The following is a 15,620-nucleotide window of genomic DNA, read 5'->3' as shown; positions in this document are numbered from 1 at the left end:
GCTCAAAACCACGCAGACAGGGGTGGCAGGTTACAGGTCACCCTTACTTTCGGATGCGAAGTGAGGACCGAGTGGTGTCCCTTTGCGTCTGGTGTTGATGACTTGATGTCTGCGCTACCTTGCTGACAAGTAAGATACTTTTCAATTCCGGTTTGCACCGTTTCTTTGCATTTCTAGCACGTGATTAATGAATTGCTTTATAATAGGCGGAATACAAAAACATTTAATGCAAATAGGTATAAAACTGTAAATGCATCAACGTTTAACACAAAGGTGGCAACAGTGCTATTTATGTTGACCTATTTTCCTTTTCCTGATCTTGTTCTTTTGGGATTCTCCGACAACCATTGATTTGTAATGTATAGATCTGTCAAACGGATGGCGTCGGTCGAATCGCATTTAGCCTAATCATTTCTATCATCCGAAGGACAAGAAAAAGATTTTGATTTGCTGTAAATAGCTGGGGGGGTATTTTTTTCTCCTCCTTTAGAAGAAAGAAAATCGTAAGAACAATAGCATCAGCTGGTGCCCAATATTTCCTTGATCTTGTCTACGTTTTCTGATGAGTCAGATGTGCGTAGAGAAGGTGGGTTTCATCATAATGATTGAAAAAGCAAGTTCTTTTCCAGGATTGTGTATTTGATCAGTTAATGATCATGTTTCGGTCTAGTATAAGATAACTGGAACATGATTTTACTCTTTGTGTTGTTTGTTGAGTATTTTGTCAGGATTGTCATCAGACTCTCTCTGTCTCTGTCTCTGTCTCTCTCTCTGTCTCTCTCTCTCTCTCTCTCTCTCTCTGTCTCACTCTCGTGTGTGTGTGTGTGTGGTTACTGTACTAATTTAAGCTTTACTCATATTATCAAAAGAATTGTTTATTGATTTAAACTTATGCTCCCATAAAGACAAATTCAAGAGCAAAGTCATTGTTTCCTAAACATTGGTATGTGAGAGAGAGAGAGAGAGAGAGAGGCTGTCAGCAAAGAGCATGATGATGTATTTATGGAGTGTGTATTTTGGTTGGAAAATCAAACTCATTTCCTACCTCAAAGATGTTTGTTTTTTCCACTCTACTTCAGACTGTGGCAGCTGTACATGAAACCACCATCCTCTAAAAACTGAAAAGGGAACCCAGTGCAGCTTCTCCCCAAACATGGCGGAGTCACTGATTCAGTCGGTGATCAAGTGCCCCATTTGCCTGGAGGCCTACAACGACCCTCGCATGCTGCCCTGCCTGCATTCCTTCTGCCAGAAGTGCTTGAACGGCTACATCGAAAACTGCCGCATGGGACCGAACCAGAACTACTTCACCTGCCCCGTATGTCGGGAAGAGATCTACCCACCCCACCCCTACCGCCCCCTGGCCCAGTGGAGCACTCAGTTCCGGAGCAACTTCATCATGACGGACCTGGCCAGCTGCCTGACAGAGGTGTCCAAGGGCAAGGAGGAGGGGGACGTGAAGGGGGAGGTGTGCTTTCCCTGCTCCAAGCAGATGCCCTTCCCCAAAGAGGCCGAGCATTTCTGTCTGGACTGTTCTCACCCCTACTGCGAAGCCTGTATGCAGGTGTGTGATTCTGTACTGCTTTATTGTTGTTTGATTGTGTGTGTGTCTTGATTGTGTAGGTTATGTTGATGTTGAGAGAAAAAATGTGTGTGTGTGCCTGATTTTGTATGCGCATATTCTGTATAGTTTTCAGCATTTTTTTTTAATCAGCTTACCCACAAGTAACAGTAACATGAGAAAATCAATGGTTTACAGCTTTCCATTACAAATACTGGATTTACTGAAACAGTACTTACACAAACATGACCATATCATTTTATGACAGCAGGAACATGTGTTTGCACACAATGTACACATAAATATACATCAGTCCAAAGCATACACTTTCAGACACACACGTGTGCACAGACACAGGAGAATTCATTGTAGACTAATCTGATACATTTATGTTTCAAGATATAGTGATGTAAACCCCACTATTGACTTGAACGTAATATTGAATGAAGTGAACACCTTGTATACACAAGACTCCAAAGATGTTTGAAGGGAAACAACTGGATTTTCTCTAGCATGGCAGATTCTGTTGAAGCTTGTCTGGGGACAGCCTACTCTTGGCCATGTATTTTCAACTATTTCTCAGTGAAAATTTTGTGTTCCAACAACCATCTACCTGAAGATCTAGTCATCATCCCTATCCACATGTAATATGCAGCTTCTGTTCAAACGTGTGAGAGAGAGAGAGTTTGTGTGTGTGTGTGTGCGTGCATGTGTATGTGTGTGTGTGTTTGTGTGTGTGCAGTGCATGCATGTGTGAGTATGCACAAGTTTCTATATTGATATGCACTTGTATGTATCCCAATTTCTACTGTATCTGTGTTTGTGTATGATTTTCGATTTATGTTCGTATCTTGTTATGTACTAACCCCCCCCTCCCCCTCCTCCCCACCCAATATTCCTTGTGACCCTGGTACACTTGGTAACAAAGACATATTCTATTCTATTCTATTCTAGACAGGAAATGGAATTTGAAGTGTGTGTGTGTGTGTGTGTTACTAACATAGTATCTTATCTATATGTGTTAGTGTGCGCATGTGTGTGTACACATATGTTCCTGTCTGGACAAGAGGACTAATATCAATAACCCTTGTAGTTTTGAATTATCTGGTCAGTAGTCACTGTGTCATCAGTGTTCACTGTCTATACTCTCAACAAACCAGCTGTGAAGTGCAGTAATCTCCAGAAAGTCAATGTGATGGGGACCAAAAATAAATATATTGACTTCCAATGTATACATGGATAAGTAACTTTCTTTGAAGTTTGGTTGACAGGTCAATTGATATGTTAGGGTCAGCTTGTTGAGCGCAGTGGATAGACTTTACCGGGGCACAAAAGTTGGGTCGAGGTTTGTGAGGAGTCCACTCACAAGGAGTTGAGTTAAGCAAGGAAAATTTATTGTGATAAAGAAGGTGCTGGCTGGGGCCAGAGAATTGTGTTAACTTACCTAATGACAACTTTAACTCAAGCAATGTTGACTAAAGAGGGGACAACTATTGTTTTTTCCAACATTGCTCTTCCTTGAATCCTTCATCATTGATTCTCTTTTTTGTAGTTTTGTTTATTTGTTTGTTGTGTTTTCTTGATTATACATTTTAATCAATTTTTTCAAGTACATACATTGAGGCAGAATCAGTTCAGTGTCGGACTTCTGATCCAGGGTTCACCAGTAACCAGTGATCATGTTTCAGCCTGGTTTGTGTCCTGGGGAAGGCACTTTATTCCTCACTCCACCCAGGTGTGAATGGGTGCCTGACTTTGATGTGTGAAAGTTAAAATGCCAGAAGGAGAGGATTAGGCCATACCTTCCTATGGAAAGCTGTAGACATAGTGGATGTTAAGTCACAGGATTGGGCCATACCTTCCTATGGAAAGCCGTAGACATAGTGGATGTTAAGTCACAGGATTGGGCCATACCTTCCTATGGAAAGCCGTAGACATAGTGGATGTTAAGTCACAGGATTGGGCCATACCTTCCTATGGAAAGCCGTAGACATAGTGGATGTTAAGTCACAGGATTGGGCCATACCTTCCTATGGAAAGCCCTAGACGTAGTGGATGTTAAGACACAGTCCCGATGGCTATGAACGGCTATTGAAACTTTAACTGTAACATTTTTGATACTGAAAACAAAGCAGAAGATTTTTTAGTGAGTGTTGATGAGTCATACAGTAGGCCACAAGTTGTATGTGGGGCTCTGGTGTGCTGTTTGCAGGTGCACATGAGCATTCCTTCTTGCCAGAAGCACTCTATCGTCGCCATTGATGACCACTCGGCCAGAGAACAGCACCAGAAGCAGCACCGGCATTGTTTGGAACATCCAGAAGAGGTGCTCTTATTACTGGTTTTTTGGTTTTTTTCAATGTTTTTTGCTTCTTTATTTGATTTCTTGGTATTGCTATACTGTGTATTGTCATCTGTGTGTGTGTGTGTCTTTGTGTAGTATGTGTGTGTGTGAATATTTGAGTTTGGTAAATAGACAAAGTGTGTGAGTGAGCCAAGTAGGACAAAGTGTTGTATGCTAAATCGACAAAGTGTTATGTGGGAAGCAGACAAATGGTAAAGGACAATGTTTTGTATAGTAAGTGGACAAAGCTTTATGTGGTAATGCAGTCAGTAGACAAAGTATTGTGTGGTAAATAGACAAAGTGTTGTATGGTAAATAGTTTTGTATGATATGTGGACAAAGTTTTGTTTGGTAAATAGACAAAGTTTTGCATGGTTGGAAAAACAGGCATTTGATATAGTGGTGTGCGGTAAGTGGACAGAGTGGTATGTGGTAAGTGGACAGAGTGGTGTGTGGTAAATGGACAGAGTGCTGTGTGGTAAGTGGACAGAGTGCTGTGTGGTAAGTGGATAGAGTGCTGTGTGGTAAATGGACAGAGTGCTGTGTGGTAAATGGACAGAGTGGTGTGTGGTAAGTGGACAGAGTGCTGTGTGGTAAGTGGACAGAGTGCTGTGTGGTAAGTGGACAGAGTGGTGTGTGGTAAATGGACAGAGTGCTGTGTGGTAAGTGGACAGAGTGCTGTGTGTTAAGTGGACAGAGTGGTGTGTGGTAAATGGACAGAAGGTTTGTGGTAAATGGACAGAGTGCGTAAATGGACAGAGTGCTGTGTGGTAAGTGGACAGAGTGCTGTGTGGTAAATGGACAGAGTGGTTTGTGGTAAATGGACAAAGTGCTGTGTGTTAAGTGGACAGAGTGCTGTATGGTAAATGGACAGAGTGCTGTGTGGTAAGTGGACAGAGTGCTGTGTGGTAAATGGACAGAGTGGTTTGTGGTAAATGGACAAAGTGCTGTGTGGTAAGTGGACAGAGTGCTGTGTGGTAAATGGACAGAGTGGTGTGTGGTAAATGGACAGAGTGCTGTGTGGTAAATGGACAGAGTGGTGTGTGTTAAGTGGACAGAGTGCTGTGTGGTAAGTGGACAGAGTGCTGTGTGGTAAATGGACAGAGTGCTGTGTGGTAAATGGACAGAGTGGTGTGTGTTAAGTGGACAGAGTGCTGTGTGGTAAGTGGACAGAGTGCTGTGTGGTAAGTGGACAGAGTGGTGTGTGGTAAATGGACAGAGTGCTGTGTGGTAAGTGGACAGAGTGCTGTGTGTTAAGTGGACAGAGTGGTGTGTGGTAAATGGACAGAGAGGTTTGTGGTAAATGGACAGAGTGCGTAAATGGACAGAGTGCTGTGTGGTAAGTGGACAGAGTGCTGTGTGGTAAATGGACAGAGTGGTTTGTGGTAAATGGACAAAGTGCTGTGTGTTAAGTGGACAGAGTGCTGTATGGTAAATGGACAGAGTGCTGTGTGGTAAGTGGACAGAGTGCTGTGTGGTAAATGGACAGAGTGGTTTGTGGTAAATGGACAAAGTGCTGTGTGGTAAGTGGACAGAGTGCTGTGTGGTAAATGGACAGAGTGGTGTGTGGTAAATGGACAGAGTGCTGTGTGGTAAATGGACAGAGTGGTGTGTGTTAAGTGGACAGAGTGCTGTGTGGTAAGTGGACAGAGTGCTGTGTGGTAAGTGGACAGAGTGGTGTGTGGTAAATGGACAGAGTGCTGTGTGGTAAGTGGACAGAGTGCTGTGTGTTAAGTGGACAGAGTGGTGTGTGGTAAATGGACAGAGAGGTTTGTGGTAAATGGACAGAGTGCGTAAATGGACAGAGTGCTGTGTGGTAAGTGGACAGAGTGCTGTGTGGTAAATGGACAGAGTGGTTTGTGGTAAATGGACAAAGTGCTGTGTGTTAAGTGGACAGAGTGCTGTGTGGTAAATGGATAAAGTGCTGTGTGGTAAGTGGACAGAGTGCTGTATGGTAAATGGACAGAGTGCTGTGTGGTAAGTGGACAGAGTGCTGTGTGGTAAGTGGATAAAGTGCTGTGTGGTAAGTGGACAGAGTGCTGTGTGGTAAGTGGATAAAGTGCTGTGTGGTAAGTGGACAGAGTGCTGTGTGGTAAGTGGACAGAGTGCTGTGTGGTAAATGGACAGAGTGGTTTGTGGTAAATGGACAAAGTGCTGTGTGTTAAGTGGACAGAGTGCTGTGTGGTAAATGGATAAAGTGCTGTGTGGTAAGTGGACAGAGTGGTGTGTGGTAAGTGGACAGAGTGCTGTGTGGTAAGTGGACAGAGTGCTGTGTGGTAGATGGACAGAGTGCTGTGTGGTAAATGGACAGAGTGCTGTGTGGTAAGTGGACAGAGTGCTGTGTGGTAGATGGACAGAGTGCTGTGTGGTAAATGGACAGAGTGCTGTGTGGTAAATGGACAGAGTGCTGTGTGGAGAGTGCTGTGTGGTAAGTGGACAGAGTGCTGTGTGGAGAGTGCTGTGTGGTAAGTGGACAGAGTGCTGTGTGGTAAGTGGATAAAGTGCTGTGTGGTAAATGGACAGAGTGCTGTGTGGTAAGTGGATAAAGTGCTGTGTGGTAAGTGGACAGAGTGCTGTGTGGTAAGTGGACAGAGTGGTGTGTGGTAAGTGGACAGAGTGCTGTTTGGTAAGTGGACAGTGTGGTGTGTGGTAAGTGGACAGTGTGGTGTGTGGTAAGTGGACAGAGTGGTGTGTGGTAAATGGACAGAGTGCTGTGTGGTAAGTGGACAGAGTGCTGTGTGGTGAATGGACAGAGTGCTGTGTGGTAAATGGACAGAGTGTTGTGTGGTGAATGGATAAAGTGCTGTGTGGTAAGTGGACAGAGTGCTGTGTGGTAAGTGGACAGAGTGCTGTGTGGTAAATGGACAGAGTGCTGTGTGGTAAATGGACAGAGTGCTGTGTGGTAAATGGACAGAGTGGTGTGTGGTGAATGGACAGAGTGCTGTGTGGTAAATGGACAGAGTGGTGTGTGGTAAATGGACAGAGTGGTGTGTGGTAAGTGGACAGAGTGGTGTGTGGTAAGTGGACAGAGTGCTGTGTGGTAAATGGACAGAGTGCTGTGTGTTAAGTGGACAGAGTGCTGTGTGGTAAATGGACAGAGTGCTGTGTGGTAAGTGGACAGAGTGCTGTGTGGTAAATGGATAAAGTGCTGTGTGGTAAGTGGACAGAGTGCTGTATGGTAAGTGGACAGAGTGCTGTATGGTAAATGGACAGAGTGCTGTGTGGTGAATGGACAAAGTACTGTGTGGTAAGTGGACAGAGTGCTGTGTGGTAAATGGATAAAGTGCTGTGTGGTAAGTGGACAGAGTGCTGTGTGGTAAATGGACAGAGTGCTGTGTGGTAAATGGACAGAGTGCTGTGTGGTAAGTGGACAGAGTGCTGTGTGGTAAGTGGACAGTGTGGTGTGTGGTAAGTGGACAGAGTGCTGTGTGGTAAGTGGACAGAGTGTTGTGTGGTAAATGGACAGAGTGCTGTGTGGTGAATGGACAGAGTGCTGTGTGGTAAGTGGACAGTGTGGTGTGTGGTAAGTGGACAGAGTGGTGTGTGGTAAGTGGACAGAGTGTTGTGTGGTAAGTGGACAGAGTGCTGTGTGGTGAATGGACAGAGTGGTGTGTGGTAAATGGACAGAGTGTTGTGTGGTGAATGGATAAAGTGCTGTGTGGTAAGTGGACAGAGTGCTGTGTGGTAAGTGGACAGAGTGCTGTGTGGTAAATGGACAGAGTGTTGTGTGGTGAATGGATAAAGTGCTGTGTGGTAAATGGATAAAGTGCTGTGTGGTAAGTGGACAGTGTGGTGTGTGGTAAGTGGACAGAGTGTTGTGTGGTAAGTGGACAGAGTGGTGTGTGGTAAGTGGACAGTGTGGTGTGTGGTAAGTGGACAGAGTGCTGTGTGGTAAGTGGACAGAGTGCTGTGTGGTGAATGGACAGAGTGCTGTGTGGTAAATGGACAGAATGTTGTGTGGTGAATGGATAAAGTGCTGTGTGGTAAGTGGACAGAGTGGTGTGTGGTAAGTGGATAGAGTGCTGTGTGGTAAATGGACAGAGTGCTGTGTGGTAAGTGGACAGAGTGCTGTGTGGTAAGTGGACAGAGTGCTGTGTGGTAAATGGACAGAGTGGTGTGTGGTAAGTGGACAGAGTGGTGTGTGGTAAATGGACAGAGTGGTGTGTGGTGAATGGACAGAGTGCTGTGTGGTAAATGGACAGAGTGGTGTGTGGTAAATGGACAGAGTGGTGTGTGGTAAGTGGACAGAGTGCTGTGTGGTAAGTGGACAGAGTGCTGTGTGGTAAGTGGACAGAGTGCTGTGTGGTAAGTGGACAGAGTGGTGTGTGGTAAGTGGACAGAGTGGTGTGTGGTAAGTGGACAGAGTGCTGTGTGGTAAGTGGACAGAGTGCTGTGTGGTAAGTGGACAGAGTGGTGTGTGGTAAATGGACAGAGTGCTGTGTGGTAAGTGGACAGAGTGCTGTGTGGTAAGTGGACAGAGTGCTGTGTGGCAAATGGACAGAGTGCTGTGTGGTAAGTGGACAGAGTGCTGTGTGGCAAATGGACAGAGTGGTGTGTGGTAAGTGGACAGAGTGGTGTGTGGTAAATGGACAGAGAGGTGTGTGGTGAATGGACAGAGTGCTGTGTGGTAAGTGGACAGAGTGCTGTGTGGCAAATGGACAGAGTGGTGTGTGGTAAGTGGACAGAGTGCTGTGTGGTCAGTGGACAGAGTGCTGTGTGGTAAATGGACAGAGTGCTGTGTGGTTCCAGATGCTGAAGATGTTCTGTGAGGACTGCTGCGAGCTGCTGTGTCCCATGTGCGCCCTGATGCAGCACCGTCAGTGCAGCAAGCTCAACTCCGTCACACCCATGGCCGCAGCAAGACGTCTGCACCTGGAAAGCTCCCAGAGAAATCTGATGAACACCCTGGGCAAGGCCAAACATAAGCAAGCCAAACTGAAAGAAGAAAAGGAGGTCCTGTCCAAAAACATCACATCAAGCTTGAGAGAAATGGACGATGCCTACGACAGCCTGATCTCTAAACTCAAAGAGCAGAAAAAAAATGACATGCTGAAGACTCATGAAGCGATAAGCAAAACCCAGAAACACCTGGCCAGCTGTGAAGAGCAGATCGGCGTGTTTATTGCAGTGCTGGAGGACAACGTGTCCAAGATCCAGAGACGGCAGCTGATCACATCTGACGTGCAGTTACTGCAGGAGGTGAGCCACCAGGACCTGAAGGAGACAGAGAGCGATGTGGAAGCAGCCACATCCTTCCTGGCCAAGGTGGACACCATGCGGTTCGACGTGCCGGGCGTGGCGCGGAAGATGCTGGAGGATGTGAAGCAGATGATCAGCAGGATGTCGCTGACCAGGCACAACATGGCCGCTGCCTGTAACGCTGCCAGCACTGCACCAGTGGCAGCCGCTGCCATGGCGATGGAGAACAACCCGGAGCACTCCCCGCCCAAGCTGTCGGCTGTGGGGAACCACGTCAGTCCAGGGCCGCCCTGTTTTGCCCTGCAGTTGCAGCAGGAGAGGTTAGCTTGTCGCTCCGTGCTGTCCACCTCGTCAGACATCTCTGCAGCATCCACGTCTTCCTCAGAGGGGTCCCTGGCCTGTGGGAACAGCAGTGACGGCCAGCGGAACCCCTTCTCCTTTGTGGCTGGGGGCAGGAAGTATGCCCGTCGACCCCCAGCACGACCCAGAAACAGTCTGGCTCGCAAGATGTTCTCCGGCCCCTCTGTGTTCAGCGTCAAACACCCGGTGGTCACGGCCGCCAACTCCACAGTGAAGCAGGCCAGTCCCAAGCGAGGCTCCGACAACCCAGGGTTCGTGTTCGTGCCAGCCAAGAACGTGACGGCCCTGTTCAGCCAGTTCAAACCCATCCCCAAGCTGGCAGCGGGTGACACGGCTTCTGATGACACCCTGCTCAACATCATGCCCCCCACCTCACCCATGTCCGGCGCCCACACTCTCCCCAAACCCGCTCTGCCAAAACCTGCTGCCCCTGGGGCCGACCTCATGCTACCGTCTTCCAGAGGAACCAATACTCAGTATCCCAGCAGTCAGGCCTCTGCTTCACTCAAACCTCAGACCAAAGCGCCTAGAGTGACCGTCGAGCAAGCACGAAAATCCAACGCAAACTCACTGTCAGTGACCAGTTCTTCCACAATGACGTCACCCAAAACAACGAACAGCACCGGCATCGCACGAATCAGCAAGTCAGCAGACACTGCCCAGAACGGAATGAAGGCAGCGGGTATGGAGGGGGCCACAGGAGGGGCAGAAGCAGCGGCCTTTGAGCCAGCAGGGGCAGCAGGGGGGGAGCTGACCTCAAAACCAGCACCTGTCGCCCCGCCCAAAGGAGACAGCCAGAAACTTCGCAGCATCTTCAAAATCTGCCCGTCCTCAGCGGGCGACTTGCGGCGGCCGATCATCTCTGACTTTGCCATGCTGCCCCACGGGCGGCTGGTGGTGATCGACCGGGCCAACAGTCGGGTGAAGGTGGTGGAGGTGGCGCGGGAGGGGCAGGATGGCTTGTGCCCCTCACTGGACCTGACGCAGCCCCACGGGGTGTGTCACATGACCGGGGACACGGTGGCCGTGGTCAGCCACGTGGCCAAGACCCTGCAGCTGCTGAGCATCGCAGGGTCGCAGCTGTCCATGCAGCACATCCACAACACGTGTCGCGGCTACCTGAACATCGCCCGCCTCTCCCCCAGCGTGCTGGCCGCGCGCTTCTCCCTGGGGGTGCACGTTCTGGACGTGGGGGGGCCCGCCCTGCGCCTCAGGGTCGCTATCGTCAATGACAACAACGGCAAGCCCCTCTTCCAGTCACCCAACAGCATGTGCACCACGCAGGACGGTAAAATCGTCATCTTGGACGCCTCCTCCATGGAGGTGAGCTGCTGGGACCAGAGCGGCGCCCCCTTGTGGCGACAGGGCAATCAGGCGTTCCCACGCAGTGTGTGCAGCATCGGGCTGCGACGTCTGTACGTGCTGAGCAGCCTGACGCGCCTGGACTGCCTGGACGCTGCCAGCGGGAAGACCCTGCATTCGGTGCGTCTCTATGACAACACAGACCTCAAGGAGGTGTCCACCATGGCTCAGGACGCACAGGACAGGATTCTGGTCAACAACCTGGAGGACATTGTCTGCTTTGACTGGATCTGAACTGGCTTTGTGTTGGCTTTCTTCTTTGAATGGACACCTCAAGGTGTTTGCATTCCCTGCCACCGCCCTGATGAAGAATGTTGGAATGGAGATGTGTTTCAGGCTGTTTTGATGAAGGTTTGTTCCATTGTGTATCATTTCTTGATAGTACTTCATTTCATTTTTGTTTTTTGATTCTGCAGTGTGAAAAGATGGAACATAACATGCTTAATCATAAAACTGTTCCAGATCTGTTGGTTATGATTTGCTGTTGTTTTGTTTTTCATAAAACTGTTCCTGATCTGTTGGTTATAATTTGTTGGGTTTCTTAATGGAACCTAGTTGAAGGAAAGTGTATCTGAATGGAACCTAGTTGAAGGAAAGTGTATCTGAATGAAAAAGGTTCTTTCTTAATGGAACATGGTTGAAGGAAAGTGTATCTGAATGAAAAAGGTTCTTTCTTAATGGAACATGGTTGAAGGAAAGTGTATCTGAATGGAACCTAGTTGAAGGAAAGTGTATCTGAATGAAAAAGGTTCTTTCTTAATCAAGTTAGTGGAACATGGTTGAAGGAAAGTGTGTCTGAATGAAGAAAGGTCAGTATCTGGAAACTACAAGGTCTGCTTTTGATTGCCTTTGATCGGTGTGCATTTTCCCCTAGTTTGGGGGTCTGTACTAAACCCAGAGAAAGTTTGCAGATGAACAAATTCAGCAAATGCATGTGTTATTGCTTAATTGTTTTCTGTATTTATAAATCTGATCAGTCTGAGTCAGTTTGATCTCTCCTTTGACACACTGAGTGTGGACACGTGTGTTGTTGTTGTGTTTTGTGTGCCCACTGCCTGGACTGCTGCTGACAAGTACGGTCATGTGTGAAGGTCTGTCACCTGAGTGAGACAACATGGACTGTTCAGGTTAAGTCAGGATGTCACCCACAGGTATCTGTGAAGGTCTGTCACCTGAGTGAGACAACATGGACTGTTCAGGTTACAAGTCAGGATGTCACCCACAGGTATCTGTGAAGGTCTGTCACCTGAGTGAGACAACACGGACTGTTCAGGTTAAGTCAGGATGTCACCCACAGGTATCTGTGAAGGTCTGTCACCTGAGTGAGACAACATGGACTGTTCAGGTTAAGTCAGGATGTCACCCACAGGTATCTGTGAAGGTCTGTCACCTGAGTGAGACAACATGGACTGTTCAGGTTATGTCAGTATGTCACCCACAGGTATCTGTGAAGGTCTGTCACCTGAGTGAGACAACATGGACTGTTCAGGTTATGTCAGTATGTCACCCACAGGTATCTGTGAAGGTCTGTCACCTGAGTGAGACAACATGGACTGTTCAGGTTAAGTCAGGATGTCACCCACAGGTATCTGTGAAGGTCTGTCACCTGAGTGAGACAACATGGACTGTTCAGGTTAAGTCAGGATGTCACCCACAGGTATCTGTGAAGGTCTGTCACCTGAGTGAGACAACATGGACTGTTCAGGTTATGTCAGCTGCTCAGCGACTTGAAGGGAGAACGGTGCTGGTGCCGCTCAGCGACTTGAAGGGAGAACGGTGCTGGTGCCGCTCAGCGACTTGAAGGGAGAACGGTGCTGGTGCCGCTCAGCGACTTGAAGGGAGAACGGTGCTGGTGCCGCTCAGCGACTTGAAGGGAGAATGCTGCTGGTGCCGCTCAGCGACTTGAAGGGAGAACGGTGCTGGTGCCGCTCAGCGACTTGAAGGGAGAACGGTGCTGGTGCCGCTCAGTGACTTGAAGGGAGAATGCTGCTGGTGCCGCTCAGCGACTTGAGCATTAGGGTTAACAAACTTGCACTACTCTTCAATAAATAACACCAAACTCGGCAAGCACTTCATGCCACATGTACCAGAAACATCCTTCTCATTGTTGAACCAACTCTCTTCCATTTTGGAGTGATTTTCAGCCACTTTTTTAAAACTTAGTTTGAACGATGGCAAGTTCTTCAACCAGTCCAGATTTACCAGCAGTCTGGCTTTAGACTACACTGTTACCAGCAGTCTGGCTTTAGACTACACAGTACACTGTTACCAGCAGTCTGGCTTTAGACTATGCTGTTACCAGCAGTCTGGCTTTAGACTATGCTGTTACCAGCAGTCTGGCTTTAGACTACACTGTTACCAGCAGTCTGGCTTTAGACTATGCTGTTACCAGCAGTCTGGCTTTAGACTACACTGTTACCAGCAGTCTGGCTTTAGACTACACTGTTACCAGCAGTCTGGCTTTAGACTACACTGTTACCAGCAGTCTGGCTTTAGACTACACTGTTACCAGCAGTCTGGCTTTAGACTATGCTGTTACCAGCAGTCTGGCTTTAGACTATGCTGTTACCAGCAGCCTGGGTTTAGACTACACTGTTACCAGCAGTCTGGCTTTAGACTACACTGTTACCAGCAGTCTGGCTTTAGACTACGCTATATGGTACAGCAAGCTCCAAGTCTAACTGAGAGTTAGTTGGCCGAAAATGTTTTTGTTGCTGACAGTGACAGTTCATGCCACATGGCAGTGAGAAAGCACACCACATTCCCACTGCACAGCCAGTTTTCAGCTGTACTGCGCAGCTGACTTAGCTTGCTAGCAGCTGTTAGCAGCTTGAACACAGCTGGCGATGTAATGGTTCAATGCTCACTATAGTAAGTTATTCCTGTGATTCCTGTATTACATCAGCATGCCGTATGATGTATGTGGCACATGTTGAAATAGAACTGCTGCCCGTGGTAATAAGTAAATTCTCAGAATAGTATCATTATTATATTAATATCTCAAAGAGACTGGAACCATTCCATCTTATTTGGTTGATTCTGAACGGTAAATGCTGATTGGTGCAGTCCAATTTGAAGATAATGATTATTTCTATTATTTACTAATGTTGTCAAAGTCCCATTCTATATTTGAAATACTTATGTGGTTGCAGACCTTTTCAGTTAGACCTTTTCCCTACACAAGTCTGTAAACTATCGTGTGTGTGTGTGTGTGTGTGTGTGTGAACAACTGACCAGTTGTCTAGTTTTGTGTGTGGAATGAACTGCAGTTGTTGGTGTTTGGGGCGGTTTACAACAACTGACCAGTTGTCTAGTTTTGTGTGTGGAATGAACTGCAGTTGTTGGTGTTTGGGGCGGTTTACAACAACTCACCAGTTGTCTAGTTTTGTGTGTGGAATGAACTGCAATGGTTGGTGTTTGGGGCGGTTTACAACAACTGACCAGTTGTCTAGTTTTGTGTGTGGAATGAACTGCAATGGTTGGTGTTTGGGGCGGTTTACAACAACTGACCAGTTGTCTAGTTTTGTGTGTGGAATGAACTGCAGTTGTTGGTGTTTGGGGCGGTTTACAACAACTGACCAGTTGTCTAGTTTTGTGTGTGGAATGAACTGCAATGGTTGGTGTTTGGGGCGGTTTACAACAACTCACCAGTTGTCTAGTTTTGTGTGTGGAATGAACTGCAGTTGTTGGTGTTTGGGGCGGTTTACAACAACTCACCAGTTGTCTAGTTTTGTGTGTGGAATGAACTGCAGTTGTTGGTGTTTGGGGCGGTTTACAACAACTCACCAGTTGAGATAAGATATCTTTTCTCGCTCTCTTAGATTTGTCAGCAGCTTTTGACACTATTGACCACTCTATCCTCTTGAACAGACTTAAAACTTCCTTTGGTATTCGTGACACTGCACTAGCATGGATCACGTCTTACCTGTCAGATCGTACACAGAAAGTGTGTGTAAATGGTACATACTCTAGAGTATCTGCCTTGAAATGTGGTGTCCCACAAGGGTCCGTCCTAGGTCCTGTTCTTTTCGTGCTGTATGCGGCTCCTGTGTCAGATGTCATCAGTCATCATGCGATGTCGCATGAGAGCTTTGCTGATGACACACAACTTTATCAGTCGGCTTCCATAGCTGAATTTGATGCACTGGTGACTCAAACACAGGAGTGCATTGCTGGCCTAAAGGACTGGATGACTCTCAACAAGCTGCAATTAAATGATGATAAGACTGAATTTATGATAACCTGTCCAAAGAAGTTTCGTCAACATCCTTCCTTTCCTGACTCTGTTCTGATCAATAGCACACCTGTTTCACTTTCTCCCTCTGTTCGCAGTCTTGGTGTAATCCTGGACCAGTCTCTTTCCTTCCAACAGCACATTTCGAATATCTGTAAAGTTGCCTATTTGGAACTGCGTAGAATCAGCTCTATCCGCCACTATCTCTCAACCGATGCAACCAAGACACTTGTATGCTCTCTGGTTCTCTCAAGATTGGATTACTGCAACTCTCTTTTGGCCGGCCTTCCCAAATACCTGTTAGACAGACTCCAAAGAATTCAGAATAACGCTGCCAGACTCATTTGCAGAGCTTCTAAATTTGACCATGTTTCTCCTCTCCTTCAGTCTCTCCACTGGTTGCCTGTTTCTGATCGAATAGACTATAAGCTATCCACTCTGACCTTTTCTGCAGTCAACGGATCTGGCCCCAAATATCTTTCTGAACTCATCCATATCTATACCCCGTCTCGCCAGCTCCGTTCTTCCTCTGATACTCGACTTCTCAGGATACCTCACGT

The 15,620-nt window shown here is 47.3% G+C and overlaps 1 protein-coding gene across 2 annotated transcripts; it reads left to right on the top strand.

Moving 5' to 3' along the window:
* The first annotated feature begins 79 nt into the window (after positions 1 to 79).
* LOC143285559 (uncharacterized) lies at positions 80 to 13,101 on the top strand. Of its 2 annotated transcripts, XR_013055698.1 has the most exons (5): positions 80 to 129; positions 1,080 to 1,564; positions 3,774 to 3,887; positions 8,655 to 11,441; positions 11,493 to 13,101. XR_013055698.1 is itself a non-coding variant. In XM_076592946.1 (4 exons), exons 2-4 carry the CDS (start codon positions 1,154 to 1,156, stop codon positions 11,058 to 11,060), a joined length of 2,931 nt encoding a protein of 976 aa, XP_076449061.1. In that variant the 5' UTR covers positions 80 to 129; positions 1,080 to 1,153; the 3' UTR covers positions 11,061 to 13,101. The 2 variants fall into 2 exon arrangements, 1 of the variants encoding a protein (XP_076449061.1); XM_076592946.1 differs by having other exon boundaries at positions 8,655 to 13,101.
* The last annotated feature ends 2,519 nt before the right edge of the window (positions 13,102 to 15,620 follow it).

Source organism: Babylonia areolata, chromosome 9, assembly GCF_041734735.1.
Source record: "Babylonia areolata isolate BAREFJ2019XMU chromosome 9, ASM4173473v1, whole genome shotgun sequence".
Classification (NCBI taxonomy): Eukaryota; Metazoa; Mollusca; class Gastropoda; order Neogastropoda; family Buccinidae; genus Babylonia; species Babylonia areolata.
This window is presented reverse-complemented; position numbering and strand designations above follow the sequence as displayed.

Coding starts and splice junctions, on each gene's coding strand:
- LOC143285559 (XM_076592946.1), top strand. CDS start 1,154: ATGGCGGAGTCACTGATTCAGTCGGTGATCAAGTGCCCCATTTGCCTG. Junction 1,565..3,773: donor ACTGCGAAGCCTGTATGCAG/GTGTGTGATTCT, acceptor TGCTGTTTGCAG/GTGCACATGAGCATTCCTTC. Junction 3,888..8,654: donor GTTTGGAACATCCAGAAGAG/GTGCTCTTATTA, acceptor GTGTGGTTCCAG/ATGCTGAAGATGTTCTGTGA.